This window comes from Camponotus floridanus, unplaced genomic scaffold, assembly GCF_003227725.1.
Source record: "Camponotus floridanus strain SB8 unplaced genomic scaffold, Cflo_v7.5 scaffold21, whole genome shotgun sequence".
In the NCBI taxonomy this organism is placed as follows: Eukaryota; Metazoa; Arthropoda; class Insecta; order Hymenoptera; family Formicidae; genus Camponotus; species Camponotus floridanus.
In genome coordinates, this window is record NW_020229337.1 from 149,971 (window position 1) to 168,170 (window position 18,200).

Genomic DNA, 18,200 nt, shown 5'->3' on the forward strand with positions numbered 1-18,200 from the left:
AATATATTCTTTATAGTTATTAAATAGATATATGTATAAAAAATTTCCACATACAAATAAAAATATAGTCAAAATAAAATTGTTACCCAAAAAAATTTATATTGTAAAATGTATTTTCTATATGTAATAGTTCTTAATCTTTTTAATACTTCATAAACATCTTTCGTTAAACAGATTTGTTAATCTCTATTTATGGAAAATCAGCGATAACTTGATATTAAATTTTACATTAATTAAAGTTAAACACCTCCTTAAAAGTTAAACATTCTCTTAAAAGCTAATCAGACTAATCAGGCTTGAAACTTTGGGAAGGTGGATTATACAGAGAGCTCCAAGAAAATTATGTTGCACTCAGGGCACCTTATGCATCTCGATCCGCCGCTGGCGAGAGGGGAAAACGATCGGGAAGGGATCGTCGGCTTACTACGTAGCAGTTACACCCAATGAATGACGTCAGGTGCGTACGTGCAGTGCGCGTTCTATGTCGTGCGGAAGAACACGCGTGTAGCTCGCTCCGAAAGGAAAATCCTGGAGAGCGACATAACGATGATGCGGAATAACATCGTGGGTGTGTTGTGTTGCGTGTTGCTGTTATTTGCTGCGACAGGTGAGATTTTCCACCTGAGAATCTCGAGAATAAATGGAATAATAGACATATCTGAATAGCGTCTTGATACACACAAGCACATTCACTGCCATCTTGGAAACGAACCTTGTGGTTCGTTGATTGTTTACGGATGGGCGTGAGAGTTGTTCCATTTAATTTCTGTTTGATAGTCCTTTAATTATTTTAATCTTATTTAATCCGATATGTCTGAAAATAAATGGATCTTATATTTTTAGCTAAATGTAAAATAATATGTAATGAGAAAATTAAATAAGTATATAAGTGTATATTTTGTTAACAGAAATGCATTTATTTCAATTATTATTGAAAATAGAAACAAAATGAATAACAGAAAGCTTAACATTTCTTTATGAAATTATATTTTTTTATGAAATAATTAAAAACGTGAAAATATTTTTCGTGCATTAATAATTTTTCTAGGTTAAGAATTGAGCTTGTCATCAATTACTTCAACTGTACTAATTAGACACTGATTTGAAAATGCAATTAATGAATAATTTTTATATTAATTATTGGAATTTGCTTCAATCTACTTTAGCACTGCTAATTGACATCAAGATGCGATTAATATTGTTATAATAATAAATAAAGATTAATAATGTTATTGCATCTCGAAATGCACCAGGTACTGAGGCGATACGCTGTTATCAATGCAGTTCTGATATGGATGGAAAGAGCGAAGACCTTTGTGGAGCCTACGCGAATTTCGACAAAGACAGGAATGTACCTATCGAATGCAACAGCGAGGAATCGCATATGCCTGGTACATTTTGCGTTAAGTACACCGAGCAGAGCCCGCGTGGTTTCATCTGTAAGTACACTTATGTAGTGAGATATTTAGTAATGCAACATAATGATAATCATGATAATATGTCAATTGCACCTTCTTAGACATGTAATGCGATTGCAAAAATAAATTTAGTTATTGAATAAATCGAATATAATATATTTACGCAAAAATTTCAGATTCAGAAAATCAGGCATAGCTTCCAATTTAATTTTCCAAAATTGTGAAAAATTTAACAATTCAAAGAGCTCTTTGAATTTAATATGATTAGAATTATTTACGCGTGCTTTCAGCATCCGAATCGTGCGAATAATTGCACGATAACGCATTCGATTACGTGTTAATTAATTAATTAATCGACAATGTTCAAGGGGACGGTAGATGGCGACAGGTGATCCGACGATGTGCTTCCGTTGCCAGTACGGGAGTCACAGGGGTCTGTAACTGGGGCGTTCGCGAGAATGGTGTTTACTGGCAGGAGTGTTACTGCTCCGAGGACGCATGCAATGCAGCTTCCGGTCCAGTATCCTTCGTTACGTTACTCCTCGTGACATGCGGCGCCGTCTTTACGCTATTTTGTTTTAAGTAAAAGGAACGTTCTCAGGGTTTCCTTAAGTTTTCGAAAGATGAACACATTAATAAGACAAATAAATATTGACAATTAAAAAGAAATCTCGCTTTATGAAGCTTTTATTAGAAGAGTGAGAAGTTTAAATTATATAATTAAAAAAAAACGACTTAGAACTTGTAGATACTTTAAAAATATATCCGTCCACAGCGATATGTTAATAGATCTCTCGAATTCTCGTTCATGTAAATAGCTTAAGTAATATATCCGTCCATATATTTGGCATTGTTAAAAATGCCACGATATGTGATTCATTTATAATATGTAATTAAGCTAAGATGAACAATTAATTAACTTTGACACAGATGACTAAAAAGTGTTAACTCAGCAAAGATAATAGATCTATTTATTATTGCATTCTTTGAGAAAAAGTTTTATGCGAAATTAGTACAAAAATGTAATAAGAATAATATGTAAGATAAAATGTTAATTCTTTTATTTTATTATGTTAATGCAATAATATAATTCTCGACGAATTAAAGACTCAAAAATGCCTTTTATATAAAAGTAGCGTTTAATTGCTTTTAATCTATTTAGAATAATACTTTGATCATAATGTCAGATTTAGAATAACGATGAGTTAAATCATATGTATTTTACATACATTATTATAGAAAAAAGCTATCTTTAAAATTTAAAATTTTTAGCTATCTTTAAAGTTTAAAATTTTTTAACGATTCCTGGTTTTATTGATTACGATCTTAAAACTACACAATTTTTTATTATAATTTAATTAATTTATTAAATAAGCTATATATCACAAATTAAAAATCTCATATAATTATTTTATACTGCTTAACATGTTGTTATCCTAAATCTTTCGAATCGCACATAATCTACATTTGTCATAGTCTTTGAAAATTTTATATTTTTCTATGTAAAAACGCGTAGATTGTGTAACTAAGACAAAACAGATTTATTATATAATTCAATTTTATACTTCTTTATTATTATATATTAATAAAAAAATCTATGTAAGTATAACATACATAAACATGCATATTACTTGACTAAAACCTTTATTAAATAAAAATCGAAATCAGAGTGAGAGAAAAAGATAGATAGATAGATAGATAGATAGATAGATAGATAGATAGATAGATAGATAGAGAGAGAGAGAGAGAGAGAGAGAAAGAGAGAGAGAAGTTGTATAAGAATACCAATCTCTACTAATATTCGTCGAATCAAATATATACATTTAATTAATACAAGATTGATAATTAATACAAGATATATTATCTTCTTTATTGTTCCTAACCATTGAATATTTCGAAACTGAATACGTCACTTTAAGTTTGGCGATGTATTATGCTTTCCTTCAATTTTTTCCATTTTTTTGTTTGTGAATCTTTGAGAAGCCATTAGACGCGCTCGCGCACGTCCCACAGTAACATTAACGGAGTGGAAAAACGCGGCGAAAATGAAAGCTACTTTTGTCTCTCGGCTTGACTGACTTTTTGCGGTGGCTCTGAGGAGAAAACGCACCTCGTAAGCCAGGAGATTAATGTTTTCCGTGGCGTTGCTGATCGCATCTGCGCGAAATTCTCATTTGCTGGCTGTTTACGCCTGCTTAAGTGCAACTTACGTTATTTCAGTCGCGTTTAACGCCACGACTAGATTATACCATCCTTTCTTATCTAGATTTATGATACCTGCTAATCTCATGCTTATTTTTATATCCTTTTATATCCTTTTATTTTACGATTCACGACCGCAAAATTAATGACTTCATAAGCATATTTAAAAATTTAGAGGCTATTTAAAAATGTATATACAGAAAATACATAAATTATTAAATTATAAAATTATTTGCAAAATATGTAGAAATAATGATTTTTAAAATACTTTTCTATTCTATAATAATAAAGCTAAATTAATAAATTTGATAAGTATAAATTGAAACCTATATGTTTACCAATTATAATCTCCCATCAAAGAATTATTTTTTTTTAAATTTCTTCAATGAAAGTTTGCCAGAGACTTAATACAATGACAAGGCGATAAAATTGAAACAGTATATGATATTAATATTTAAATAAAGTTTCTTTACGTAATATCGGAAACACATTGAGGACACCCTACATCGCGCATCTCATTCATCACATGTCACTAGCACGCACGTTAAGCGCGTATTGTGGGAAATTCCTAAATGACGGTCTCGCGATCCGCACTTTTGCGGGAAGGGATTAAGTCCGATACACGCTTGAACCCTCAGACCGACTGCTGTCGCGGAATCGGTTCCGATATTAAGCCCAAACCCAAGGACACCCTCCTGAGCGTACGTTACACCGTAATGCCGGAAATTCGTCCGCCGCGAGTTAATTACGTCACACGAGACTATTAATGCCTTAACAGATCCGACGTGCGCGTTGTACGTATAACAATGGTCTCGGCTATTTAGGCCCTTCTCGCACATTACGTCACCACGTGCCAACCCTCGTTACTCGGGACGCCGTATGATAATTAAGATCGTCGCGGCTCGAGCATTACACCGGCAGCAACAGCGGTAGCTGATAATACTTTGGAAAGGTCTTATCACATTCCACAATCCTCTCCGCAATATAACATCGAAAGGTTTCCGCAGGTAAACCGGGGAACGATAAATGCCTTTCGAGATGGATGAAAATTATACTAGGTATACTTAATACGCAAATATACTTAAATATCAGATTTCTTGGTTTATGACAAATGAAACGAAAATTCCTGTAGAAAAAAATAGTAGTCAAAATATTAAGGGAAGATTGCTTAAGTATCGCGTATGTTTTTACCAACAAAATTTTAAGAGTACAAATAGAGTTCTTGCCACACAAATATCGTTAAGGAAAATTATTGATTAAAGAGAAAAATGGTGATCATAAAAAAATATTTATTTATAATTATTATGATTTTTAAAACTACGAGTCATCAACAATGTAATTTATCAAATCGTCTGACACAATTTCATGGAGGATTATATATAATCTTCAAAAACTTACAAAATATACTCCTTTTTCTCAAATTCTTATTTATTGATTTATTCAAGGATGAAAAGGCAGAAAATCATGACTTTAAGATGGCATTGAGATTTTAGGAAGAAGGTATTAGCAATTTTCTCGACTGGATGCTTTATTTTCCACTATAGAATGATTCAATATCCGCATTTTGGCTGTTATTACATCAATGTGCTTAATTAACTGCCACAAGGGCAGAAAGTGAATGATGCTGCTCACCTCTCTAACGGCATTTCCTATTTTCATAACGTGGCCGCCCCGTTATGAAATTTAGATTTTAAAGAAAAGAGGATAAATAACATTCAAAAACAGTTTAATGTTTACAATTATGTTTCTTGAAATTGGAGCAATTTTATTTCATATAGATTAATGCGAAAAAATTCTTAAGCAATTTATTTGTCTATAGGATGATATAAAAGAAAAACTTTAGAAATCTAATACGTAAGCGTCTCAATAAGAAAGTGGAAATTTGTAAGTTGAAAGTAAAAATTTCTTGTCAAATTAAATGAAATCTTTTTTTTCAAATATTCTGAAAACAAATTATAATTAAATTATTTTAAAAATATTTAATATATAAGATTTGCGTATATAAAAAAATTTCTCCCGTACATAAACACGAATTTTAAAATATGTTTTATCTTCGATCAAAAACCGTATATAAATTTTTGCATATGAACATTAAAAGTTAATATTTATGACATAATTAATAAATGAAAGATTATATATAATTGTATAATTATATAATTATTGTATAATATTATATATAAATGTATGAGATTAAATAAAAAAGTAAAACAACTTTTTTGTTTTTATAGACAAGTTCCTAGCTTAATTTTTAATCTTATATGTATAAAAATACTTTATTTTTAAATGTTCATTTACTTTTTGCTTTGCTCTCATACGTAATTATATAAGTTATAAGTATATAATTATACATACATATATATATATATATATATATATATATGTATATATATATATGTATATATATATATATGTATATATGTATGTATGTATATATATATATATATATATATATACATATAAGACAAAACATAGTATATCAACAATTCGATCACAGCACATCAACATAATAATGATTTGATGTCAAGAGGTAAATTTATATCATAAACTAATTTAAATATTTTGTCTAAATCATTTTGTGATAAACGTTGAAATTCATTAATACGTACAACTTCTTTTAGATACAACTTAATAAATAGAGAAGTATGTTTTCCTAAAGATTTTGCATTATATGTCAACGCAAGCTGTATAAGATCGATGGAATTTTCAATATTAATCATATGTATCAAATAGCTTTCACATAATATTTTAAGAGTTTGTACATCATATTTATGAGCCATTATTAGTAAATCTCGCAGCATGTGATAATTAAGTGGATCCGGTAATAAACCGAATAAAATAAATGATAACATTTGCTTAAAAGGTATTGGCATCTCCCCTATTTCTATCTCATATGATAAGTCTTTTTTATTTTCAAGCATATCGAATATGTTCTTAAAATATTTACTATTAATAGCATATAGTGCTTTTTTGGGAAAACTGTAATGTTCTTCTTTGATTTTAAATGTAATTAGTTCCTTATCCTTAGCCTTCAAATTGATAAGATTTGATTGTTCAGAGTTGAATTGTTTGTATAATATTGTACTTGATGGCATCATATCTACGTACATACTTTCAGTAACAAATAGGTGAGCAAATTCGATTTCGAAATACATTACAAGGTTATTGTTAGTGATATAGCTTTGCAACGATTCTATGGTAGTTTCATATAATAATGTCATATTTGATATTAAGCCAGAGGTTGATTTACATTTTATCTTTCGAAAATCTGATGAAGAAACAATGCCAACATCGCATACACCCTGAAAGTTTGTTCCAGTAAGTAAAAAAAATCTTAGTGTACTTTTCATCACTTCAGATGTATCGATATCGATAGTTAATTTAATCCTGTATAGAGATGTTTCCGGAAACATTGCAGAAAATAATTCTTTTTCGATTTTAAAAACAGTCATGACACAATTAATTTCCCAGATATATTCAACTATACTCGTTTGTAACCATGTCCGGGAAAATGACTTATTATATAAACGTTCAGGTATTGCCTGTTTCGGCATGATTTTGGTGATAGTATCATTCGCTTCTTTATTGAAGTGAGCTAAAATATTTTCTGTTCCTTTTCTAGGACGAATATCGATGGAGGCTTGTTCTTCTTTAAGGAAAATAGTTTCATCAAAAGTACCTTTTGTTTTTTTTGTGGGTTGAATTCTGGAAGTAACGCTTGCTTTCTTTTTGTTAAAAATCTGAAATAATATCAAATTATATGTATATTTATTAAGTCTAGAGGTGATGAAAACTATTTAAACTAGTATTCTTTTTCTAACAAAATAACATTTTTTATTAATTACAATTTCAAAAATGTATCGAATGAATAATTAGATTTACAAGAAGAACTTGTAGCGCACAATTCTTTTCGCCAATCATATATATTGGCTATTGACTATTCATAAATATTTGAATATTTTCTTAAAAGAATAAGACAAAATTTAACTGACTACAATACAATAATTAACAAGATCTTTTCTAGTATAAATAATAGTGATTATTAGTGTCATAGTTTAAATATCTCATGCTGTGTGATAAGAGACGAACGGATTCCGTGAGCGGCATATACAGGGTGGCCCCGAACGTTCCAGCCAGACTTTGAGATCTTATAGGAAATTTAATTCTGAACAAAAAATTTCGTATAAACATGGGTCGAAAAATGCTTATAATATTTTTTCGTATAAACATGGGTTGAAAAATGCTTATAATAATTTTTATCGTTTTTTTAAAAACGATAAAAATAATTTTTATCGTTTTTTTCAAGCAATTTAGTTAGTTTAATTTTCTTTTCACCTTTTGCTCTTCCTTCATCAGAGGTTTTTGAGCAATAACTTCTTAAGGAAGCATTTTTCGATCCATGTTTATACGAAATTTTTTGTTCAGAATTAAATTTCCTATAAGATCTCAAAGTCTGGCTGGAACGTTCGGGGCCACCCTGTATATACTATAAGCTTTTTATTTTAAGTCCATTAAACTGAATTAACACTTAAAAATATTACAAAATATTACAGATGAATTAATTTATTTAAATATTGTGTATGCTATCTTAACATACATTTTTCTAATGACACTAGAAAAACGAAGCAGATTTTAAAAAGGAATATTGAGCACTTACATGATTTTGCATTGTACTTCTTATTCTCGAAGGCTTGAGTCTAAGGTTAAGTTAAGTTAAATATATTTTAAGTCTTAACTCAAAATATATTTTGGTATCAATAGTTTGATATTACTAGAATATAAATATATAATATTTAAGAATATAAAAATGATCACGTTGTAATTAATTATTTTTTTTAAAGCAGTTAAAAATCTCTTACTTTTTTTTTGTTTTAAAAATTAATTATCTGGAATTTTTTTTTGTTAATCCTGGTATTCTCTTCTAAGAAATGATTTTTCTCCCGTTCTTTATGCCACTCAAAGAACTTATTTATGTAATTTATTTCCATCGACTTTTTAACCGACTGTATCGTTTTAAAGGACTGAAATGATGAGGCTGAAGATGAACCGGCGGTTGACGATGTTGTTATTATTTTAGCAATATATTTACTTTATTGAACTATAGCTTTCTTTTTTTATATTTGATCGTATTAATTTTGAGTTATTTCTCATTTTCTTTTAAACTGTTATAAAACTTTAATTTATAATTATTGATATAAAATTTAATCTCTTAAATAAATGAAATTGTTACTAAATTTTTTCTAGAATTTTTGGCGGTTTCTTAGGAGAAAATTAATTCCTGATCACACACATATGCACACACATACACACACACACGATTTTGAAGATGCTCAATTTAAACGTATAATGCAATCTATTTATTTAAATTAATAATCTACCTCAAATCTCTTTATTTATTTAAGTTAATTATAACTCGATTTAATTATAATATCTAATATTATGTAATTGTGATTAGCTTCGAATTAAAATTTTCGCTATTGGATTAAAATAAACATTAGATTTCGTCGAAGAAAAATCATGACTACAAAAATAAGCAACATGTAATTTGAACAAATGTTATAAAAAATAACGTTTTTCTAAAATTATGTCTATTTAGAAAAAAACCATATAGATAATAATTATAGATCGATATTATTCGAGATTGAGATAATACTTGTATGACATATGTCTTTGTTATATATGACGGAAATCCTTAAAACTTTATTTTATTATCAAAATAGTAATAATACGCTTGATGCTTGCTTCAATATATTTTTATTTTGTGATATTTTCCGCAGTGTGGAAATAAAACTCAAATGCAAAATTGTTTACATTTAAGACATTATATAATAAATACAGACAGAGCTTTAGTTTGTAGAATAAATTAATATTTTTTAAATTAAAATTAATATTATTTGTTGTCAATCTTGAACTAATTTACAAGCTAATTTGAAATGATATTTATGCGATATTTATAAGAGCGTGAATTTCATCTAAAAAGCAATTTATCATAACAGAATTTCATTACAAAAATTGTGAAAAACATCGCATTCTATAAAAAGATTACGATTTATTCCTATATATTAATGTTATTAGGAATATAAATGAGTGTTACGATTGTTAAAATTATGAAATGATTTATTAGTGATTTTCCCGGACGAGCGCTTCATTTTTTACATCAGAATGATTCGGTGATTCTATTTTAATCGTTACTACATTACTACGTGCTTAATTAATTGCTGCAAGAGCAGAACGTGTGTGATGTTGCTCACTTGTCTAACGGCATTTTTTATTTTCATTATTTTAATTAAATTTTAAAGAAAATTTTAAAAAAATTTTAAATTTTATTTTTTCCATTTTAAAGAAAAAAAGGATAAATAATATTCAAAAAGAACTTAATTAAGCTAGATGTACAATTTTATTTCATTTCTTAAATTTTAATAATTTTACTTTATATAGATTAAAATGAAAGAATTTTTACATATAAGTAATCTCTATTTGTTTATAGGACGCTAAAGAGAAACTTTAGAAATTTAATACGACAGACGCATAAATATATATATATATATATATATATATATATATATATATATATGTAATTGCCTGAAAAAACCAGTTGAAATTTCTTAAAAATATTTTGTCAAATTAATTGTAATTCTTTTTTTCCAAAAATTATTCGGAAAAGAAATTTTATTATTTTAAAAATATTTAATATATAAATTTTGCATATATAAAAAAACATTCCTTTGTACATAAATCTTAATTTATATCTTACTTCGATCAAAAAATATATAAAAATTTTTACATATGAACATCAAAAGCCAATATTTGTAACATTATTAATAGATGAACAATAAACTTGTAAATTGTATATTATAACATATATTTACATAATTATATAATTTATAATTATACGAGATCAATTAAAAAAAAATAACAGATTTTTTTGTATTCAGCAAACAAGTTGCTAGGATAATTTTTAATCTTGTATATATATATATATATATATATATATATATATATATGTAATACATGATGTTAAAACGTTCTTTTACTTTTGCTTTCATATGTATAATTATATAAATATATATATAATTATACATATATAATTATATATATATATATATATAATTATATATATATATATATATATATGAATACACACACACACACACATACATATGTTTATACATATATATATGTTTATACATGTGTGCGTGTGTGTGTGTGTGTGTTACACTATTATATAAGTTATATAAATGTATGAAATAAGTTGATGTATATGCAACGCAAAGTCAGTTTTTCTAGTGTAAATGTTTGTCAAAAGAAATTAGACAATTTTGTACTTTACTTATAGCTAATAATAAATGAGTATACACATACAAGAAGAATACAACAAAAGATCTTGAAAATTAAGATGCGTGAGATATAGTAGCCGATTTAAATGATTATTATACTAAGCAAAAATTGTGAGAAATTATATAGATATCTCACAGTGTATTCCACAGTATATCATGTGCCAATTTGATATCAATAGATAAATTTGAATCACAAATTAATTTCATTATTTTGTTGAAATTATATTGTGGTAAACATTGAAATTCTTGAGTATGTACAATTTCTTTTAGATATAACTTAATAAATAATGCAGTATATTTTTCTAAAGATTTTGCATTATATGTCAACGCAAGCTGTATAAGATCGATGGAATTTTCAATATTAATCATACGTATCAAATAGCTTTCACATAATATTTTAAGAGTTTGTACATTATATTTAGAAGCCATTATTAGTAAATCTCGCAGCATGTGATAATTAAACGGATCCGGTATTGAACCGGATAAAATAAATGATAACATTTGCTTGAATGGTACTGGCATCTCGTCTATCTCTATCTCGTATATGCCTTTTTCATTTTCAACCATCGCATAATCGCATATGCTCTTAAAAAACTCACTATTGGTAGCATATAGTGTTTGTGCGGGCAAATTATAACGTTCTCTTTTAAATTTAAATGTAATCAGTCCCATACTCTTAACTTTCAAATTGGTAAAATTTGATCGTTTGAAGTTTAATTCTTCGCATAATGTTGTATTTAATGGCACATCTATGTGTATATTTTGAGTAAGAAATTTATAAATGATTTCGATTTTGAAATACATTACAATTTTATTGTTAATTAAATATTCTTTTAACGATTCTAAAGTAGTTTCATATAATAATATCATATTTGATATTAAACCTGGGGAGGTTGATTTACATTTTATCTTCTGCGAATTGAACGGATTGACGACGCAAACATCGCATGTACCCTTAAATTTTTTTTCAGTAACTAAATAAAATCTTAGTTTACTTTTCATTACGTCAGATGTATCGTTATCAATACTTAATTTAATCCTGTATAAAGATGTTTTCGGAAATCTTGCAGAAAAAAATTCTTTTTCGGTTTTAAAAATAATAATGGCACTATTAATTTCCCAAGTGTATTCAACTATACTAGATTCTAACCATGTGCGGGAATATGACTTATTATATGTAAGTTCAGATATTGGGTGCTTGAAATGATTTAAAATATTTTCTCTTTCTTCTTTATGAATTTCCACAGAGGTATCCTCTTTTTTTTCGATGGTTTCATTGGAAGTACCCTCTGTTTTTTTCGTGAGTTGAATTCCAGTAAAAGTATTGCTTGCTTTCTTTTCGTTGAAAGTCTGAAATGATCAAATTATATATTGATTAAGATTGAAGATGACGGAAATTATCTAAATTAATATCTTTTCTTCTAATAAAATAATATTTTCTACTAATCACAATTTCAAAAATGAACCGAATGAATAATTAGATTTACAAGAAGAACTTGTAGCGTACAATTCTTTTAGCCAATCATATATATATTTACTATTCATAAATACTTGAATATTTTTGCGAAAAGAATGAGACAAAATTAACTGACTACAATTATTAACAAGATATTTCTTTCGTTTATCTAATAGTGATTATTAGTTTAAATATCTCATGCTGTGTGATAAGAAATGAACGGATTCCGTGAGCGACATATATTATATATACTATAAGCTTTTTACTTTAAGTATGTTAAGTTGAATTAGCACTTAAAAATATTACAAAATATTACAGATAAATTAATTTATTTAAATATTGTGTATGCTATCTTAACATACATTTTTCTAATGACACGTGCTAAAAAAACGAAGTAAATTCTAGAAAGGAATATTGATTACTTACATATTTTTTCATTGTACTTCTTATTCTCGAAAGCTTGAATCTAAGGCTTAGTTTAAAATATATTTCGGTATCAACAGTTTGATATTACTAGAATATAAATACATTTATAAATATTAACATGATCATGTTGTAATTGATATATTTTTTTTATCATAAAGCGTTTAAAAATCTCTTACTTCTTTGTTTCAAAAATTAATTATCTGAAATTTTCTTCCTTAATCTTGATATTCTCTTCTAAGAAACGATTTTTCTCCCGTTTTTTATGCTACTCAAAGAACTCATTTATGTAACTTATTTTCACCGACTTTATAACCGATTCAACTGTATCGTTTCAAAGGACTGAAGTGATGAAGACGAAGGTGAACCGGCGGTTGACGATGTTGTTATTAATTTAGCAATATATTTACTTTGTTGAACTGTAGCTTTCATCTTCTATATGTTTGATTGTATTAATTTTGAATTATTTCCCATTTGCTCTTTTAAGCCGTTTAACAAAAGTTTATTTTATTATCATCGATATAAGATTTGTCTTAAACAAATAAGAATGTAACTAAAATTTTTCGAATGTAATTAAATTTAGAATTTTGGTGGTTTCTTAAAAGAAAATTAAATTTTGATCACACATATACTCATACCTAACAAGTTTTGATAATATTCAAATTTAAATAAATAATATAATCTATTTATTTATTTAACATTTATTGATGTAACATTATTTATCATAATATTTAAATTTATTTAATTATGATTAGCTTCGAATTAATAAAATTTTTGTTATTGAATTAAAATATACTAGATTTTATCGAACAGAATACATGATTATAAAAACTAAATACAGTCGCGTATAAAGTCTAACAAATGTTATAAAAAATAACGACTTTCTAAAATTGTGTCTATTTATAGCAATGAGATATACAGATACTTTTAGATGAGATCTAAATTATTATAGAGTGCTTAATTAGTTGCCGCTGGGACAGGAAGTGTATATAAGTAATTTGTTTGTTTATATTAAAGAGAAACTTTAGAAATTTAAGTGGGTACAATTGTCTGAATAAACAAGTTGAAATTTGTATAAATTTTTTGCTAAGTCGATTGCGATTCCTTTTTCAAAAAATTATTCCGTAAAGAAATTATAATTCAGTTATTTTAAAAATATTTAATATATATATTTTGTATATAAAATGTATATACATAAAAAAAGTTTCTCTTGTACATATACACAAATCTTAAGTTATATTTTACTTCGTTCAACAACCGTATATAAATTTTTACATATGAATATTAAATGACATTATTGATAAATGAACAATAAATTTGTAAATTATATGTTATTATATACGTATTTACGTAATTATATCATTATATAATATATATAGATAACGAGGTCAAATAAAACGATAAAAGAATGGAAAGGCTCTTTGTTTTCCCAAACAAATTGCTATCTTAATTTTTAATCTTATATGTATAATCAAAATACTTGATTTTTAAATGCTTCTACGCTCATATAATTATATAAATATGTAATTATATATATGTATGTTTATACATATATGTATGTTACTATTATATAAGTTATATAAATGTATGAGATATTATAACATATTAATATTATGATGAATTTAAATCGATGTACATACAGCACAAAACTCAGTATTTATAATGTAATTGTTCTTCAAAAGAAATTGAACAATTTTCCTTCAATTATACCTTCATTTATAGCTAATAGATGAGCACACGAGAAGAATATAATACAAATCTTCAAAATTAAAATTTGTGAAATATAGTATCAAGTTTAAATGATTATTATACTGAACAAAAAAAACTGTAAGAAATTATATGTTCGATATATCACAGTATATTAACATGTGGCAATTTGATGTCAAGAGGTAAATTTATATTAGAAATTAATTCGATTATTTCTTCTAAATTATTTTGTGATAAACGTTGAAATTCTTTAGTACGTAGAACTTCTTTTAGATATAACTTAATAAATAGAGAAGTATGTTTTTTTAGCGAATATGCATTATATGAAAATGCAAGCTGTACAAGATCGATGCAATTTTCAATATTAATCATACGTATCAAATAACTTTCACATAGAAATTTAAGAGTTTTTACATCATATTTATGAGCCATTATTAGTAAATCTCGCAACATGTGATAATTAAACGGATCCGGTATAAAACCGGATAAAATAAATGATAACATTTGCTTAAAAGGTACTGGCATCTCGTCTACCTCTATCTCGTATATGCCTTTTTCATTTTCAACCATCGCATAATCGCATATGCTCTTAAAATACTCACTATTGGTAGCATATAGTGTTTGTACGGGCAAATTATAACGTTCTTCTTTAAATTTAAATGTAATCAGTCCCTTACTCTTAACTTTCAAATTGGTAAGATTTGATCGTTCAAAGTTTAATTGTTTGTATAATGTTGTACTTGATGGCATCATATCTATGTGTATACTTTGAGTATAATATTTCTGAATATCTTCGATTTCGAAATGCATTACAAGACTATTGTCAATTAAATACGTTTGCAACAATTCTAAAGTAGTTTCATATAATAATGTCATATTTGAGATTAAGCCTAAGGTTGATTTACATTTTATCTTATGCATATCTGACGGATAGATGATGCAAACATTGCAAATACCTTTAAACTTTGTTTCAGTAACTAAAAAAAATTTTACCGTACTTTTCATTACATCAGATGTATCGTTATCAATACTTAATTTAATCCTGTATATGGATGTTTTCGGAAATTTTGCAGAAAAAAATTCTTTTTCGATTTTGCAAATCATAATGGCACTATCAATTTCCCAGGTGTATTCAACTTTACTTGACCGTAACCATGTGCGAGAATATGATTTATCATATGTAGATTCAGATATTGTGTGATTGAAAGATTTTGGAATATTTTCTGTTTCTTCTCTGGCATGAATTTCTACGGAGATACCCTCTTTTTTTTCGATGGTTTCATTGAAAGTACCCTCTGTTTTTATTGTGGGTTGGATTGCGTCCATTTTGGTGACGATACTGTTTATTTCCTTTTTAAGAATTTCGTTGGAGATATCCTCTATTTTTTTAAGAGAACTAGTTTTATCGAAAATATCTTTGTTTATTGCTGTGGGTTGAATTTCGGTGATTTTGCTATCGTTTGCTCCCTTGTTGATGTCAGCTAAAATATTTTCTGAACTTTTTCTGGAATGAATTTCGATGGAGGTATCTTCTTCTTTTTTAAGGGGAATTTCATTTAAAGTACTGTCTGTTTTTTTTGTGACTTTTGCGAGTTGAATTCCGGTGAAAGTATCTCTTGCTTTCTTTTTGTTAACAAACTGAAATGAACAAGTTATGTATTTATTAAGTCTAGAGATGATGGGAACTATCTAAACTAATATCTTTTCGTCTAACAAGATAACATCTTTTACTAGTCACAATTTTAAAAATAAATCGTATAAATAAATAAATAAATAAATACAAATGAATATTTGATAAAAGATTATGAATATTTTATTAAAAAAATGAGACAAAATTTCACTGCAATAATGAACAAGTTTTTTCGTTTATACAATAGTGATTATTAATTACATAGTTTAAATATTTCATGCCGTGTGATAAGAGACGAACGGATTCCGTGAGTGACATACATATACTATAGGCTTTTTTCATTATGTATGTTAAATTGATTTAGCACTTAAAAATACTACAAAATACTGCAGATAAATTTATTTATTTAAATTTTATTAATTTATTATGTATGCTGTCTTAACATACATTTTTTAATAACACGTGCTAAAAACACGAAGCAAATTCTAAAAAGAAATATTAAGAACTTACATGTTTTTGCATTGTATTTCTTATTCTCGAAGGTTTAAGTCTAAGGCTTAGCTTAAAATATATTTCGGTATCAACAGTTTGATATTACTAGAATATAAATACATTTATAAATATTAACATGATCATGTTGTAATTGATATATTTTTTTTATCATAAAGTATTTAAAAATTTCTTACTTCTTTGTTTTAAAAATTAATTATCTAAAATTTTCTTCGTTAATTCCTATTCTCTTCTAAGAAACGATTTTTCTCCCGTTCTTTATGCTACTCAAAGAACTCATTTATGTAACTTTCACCGACTTTATAATCGATTCAACTGTATCGTTCCAAAGGACTGAAGTAATGAAGACGAAGGTGAACCGACGATTGACGATGTTGTTATTAATTTAGCGATATATTTACTTCGTTAAACTATAGCTTTCATCTTTTATATGTTCCATCGTATTAATTTTGAGTTATTTCTCATTTCCTCTTTTAAACCGTTACAAAAGTTATAATTATTTTATTATCATTGATACAAGATTTGTTTTAAACAAATCTTATATCTTTAAAATCTTATATCTTAAAAATTTGTTTTAAACAAATAAGAATGTAACCAAAATTTTCTAGAATTTTGGCGGTTTCTTAGAAGAAAATTTATTCTTGATCACACATATACTCACACTTAACAAGATTTTGAAAATGTTCAAATTTATTTTCTGTATAATACAATCTATTTATTTATTTTAATTGCTGAAACAAGATTTAATCATAATATTTAAAATTATATAATTATTAGCTTGAAATTAAAATTATAACATCTTTCTAAAATTGTGTCTATCTAAAACAATAAAATATATAGATAATTTTATAGATAATTTTAGATCAATGTTTTTTGCAAGATTAAGATAATACTTCTATAACAGTCATTTGTCTTTGTCATATATAACAGAAATTCTTAAAACTTTTCAAAGCACAGTAACGCTTGACACTTGCTTCAATATTTAATGTATTTGTATTTGTTAAATGTATTTGTTAAATGATGTTTTCTGAATACTGTGTTCGGTAAAGATTCCTATTATACGAAGATAAAGATAATAGAGATGTGTGCTTTTCTTCTGAAAAGGCTTCGGTGCAAATATCCTCTGATTCATGTGTAGAAAAACCCTATAAATGATTATTTTAATTATTTATTTCAATTTTTATTTAATTATTATATATTATATAATTATAATATATATTAATTACATAATCATACATTATTGATTATTTTTCTCTAACTCGCGAAACTGATTGCTATATTTATCTTTTTTAAACAATATGTTACGTAATATGAATGCAAAAAAAGTAAAAAAGAATAAAGAGAAGTGAATATAAATATAGTTATAAAATAACTTATAGTTAAATTCAACCGTGAATTTTCATATGTTTGACAAATCATGCATTATTACAAAATTTTATCAATTTTTTGTTGCAAATTTTGTCAAATTTTTTATACTTACAATTAGAAAATATACTTTTTTATTTAATAATATAATAATT

General features: G+C 26.5%; 4 protein-coding genes across 4 annotated transcripts; 1 reads left to right on the plus strand and 3 right to left on the minus strand.

The window, feature by feature from the left end:
- The first annotated feature begins 432 nt into the window (after nt 1-432).
- LOC105253076 lies at nt 433-2,460 on the plus strand. The gene is made up of 3 exons (XM_011260870.3): nt 433-607; nt 1,254-1,439; nt 1,787-2,460. Exons 1-3 carry the CDS (start codon nt 448-450, stop codon nt 2,002-2,004), a joined length of 564 nt encoding a protein of 187 aa, XP_011259172.2. The 5' UTR covers nt 433-447; the 3' UTR covers nt 2,005-2,460.
- A 3,658-nt stretch (nt 2,461-6,118) lies between these two features.
- On the minus strand, nt 6,119-8,507 carry LOC105253088. Its single transcript, XM_011260883.2, has 3 exons — nt 8,477-8,507; nt 8,275-8,388; nt 6,119-7,357 (listed from the first exon to the last, which is right to left on the minus strand). Exons 2-3 carry the CDS (start codon nt 8,284-8,286, stop codon nt 6,119-6,121), a joined length of 1,251 nt encoding a protein of 416 aa, XP_011259185.2. The 5' UTR covers nt 8,287-8,388; nt 8,477-8,507.
- Nucleotides 8,508-11,086: 2,579 nt separating this feature from the next.
- On the minus strand, nt 11,087-13,249 carry LOC112637833. Its single transcript, XM_025408417.1, has 3 exons — nt 13,013-13,249; nt 12,837-12,923; nt 11,087-12,304 (listed from the first exon to the last, which is right to left on the minus strand). Exons 2-3 carry the CDS (start codon nt 12,846-12,848, stop codon nt 11,087-11,089), a joined length of 1,230 nt encoding a protein of 409 aa, XP_025264202.1. The 5' UTR covers nt 12,849-12,923; nt 13,013-13,249.
- A 1,435-nt stretch (nt 13,250-14,684) lies between these two features.
- LOC105253087 lies at nt 14,685-16,927 on the minus strand. The gene is made up of 3 exons (XM_025408418.1): nt 16,857-16,927; nt 16,681-16,767; nt 14,685-16,178 (listed from the first exon to the last, which is right to left on the minus strand). The coding sequence occupies exons 2-3, from the start codon at nt 16,690-16,692 to the stop codon at nt 14,685-14,687; spliced, it is 1,506 nt and encodes a 501-aa protein (XP_025264203.1). The 5' UTR covers nt 16,693-16,767; nt 16,857-16,927.
- Nucleotides 16,928-18,200: the final 1,273 nt, after the last annotated feature.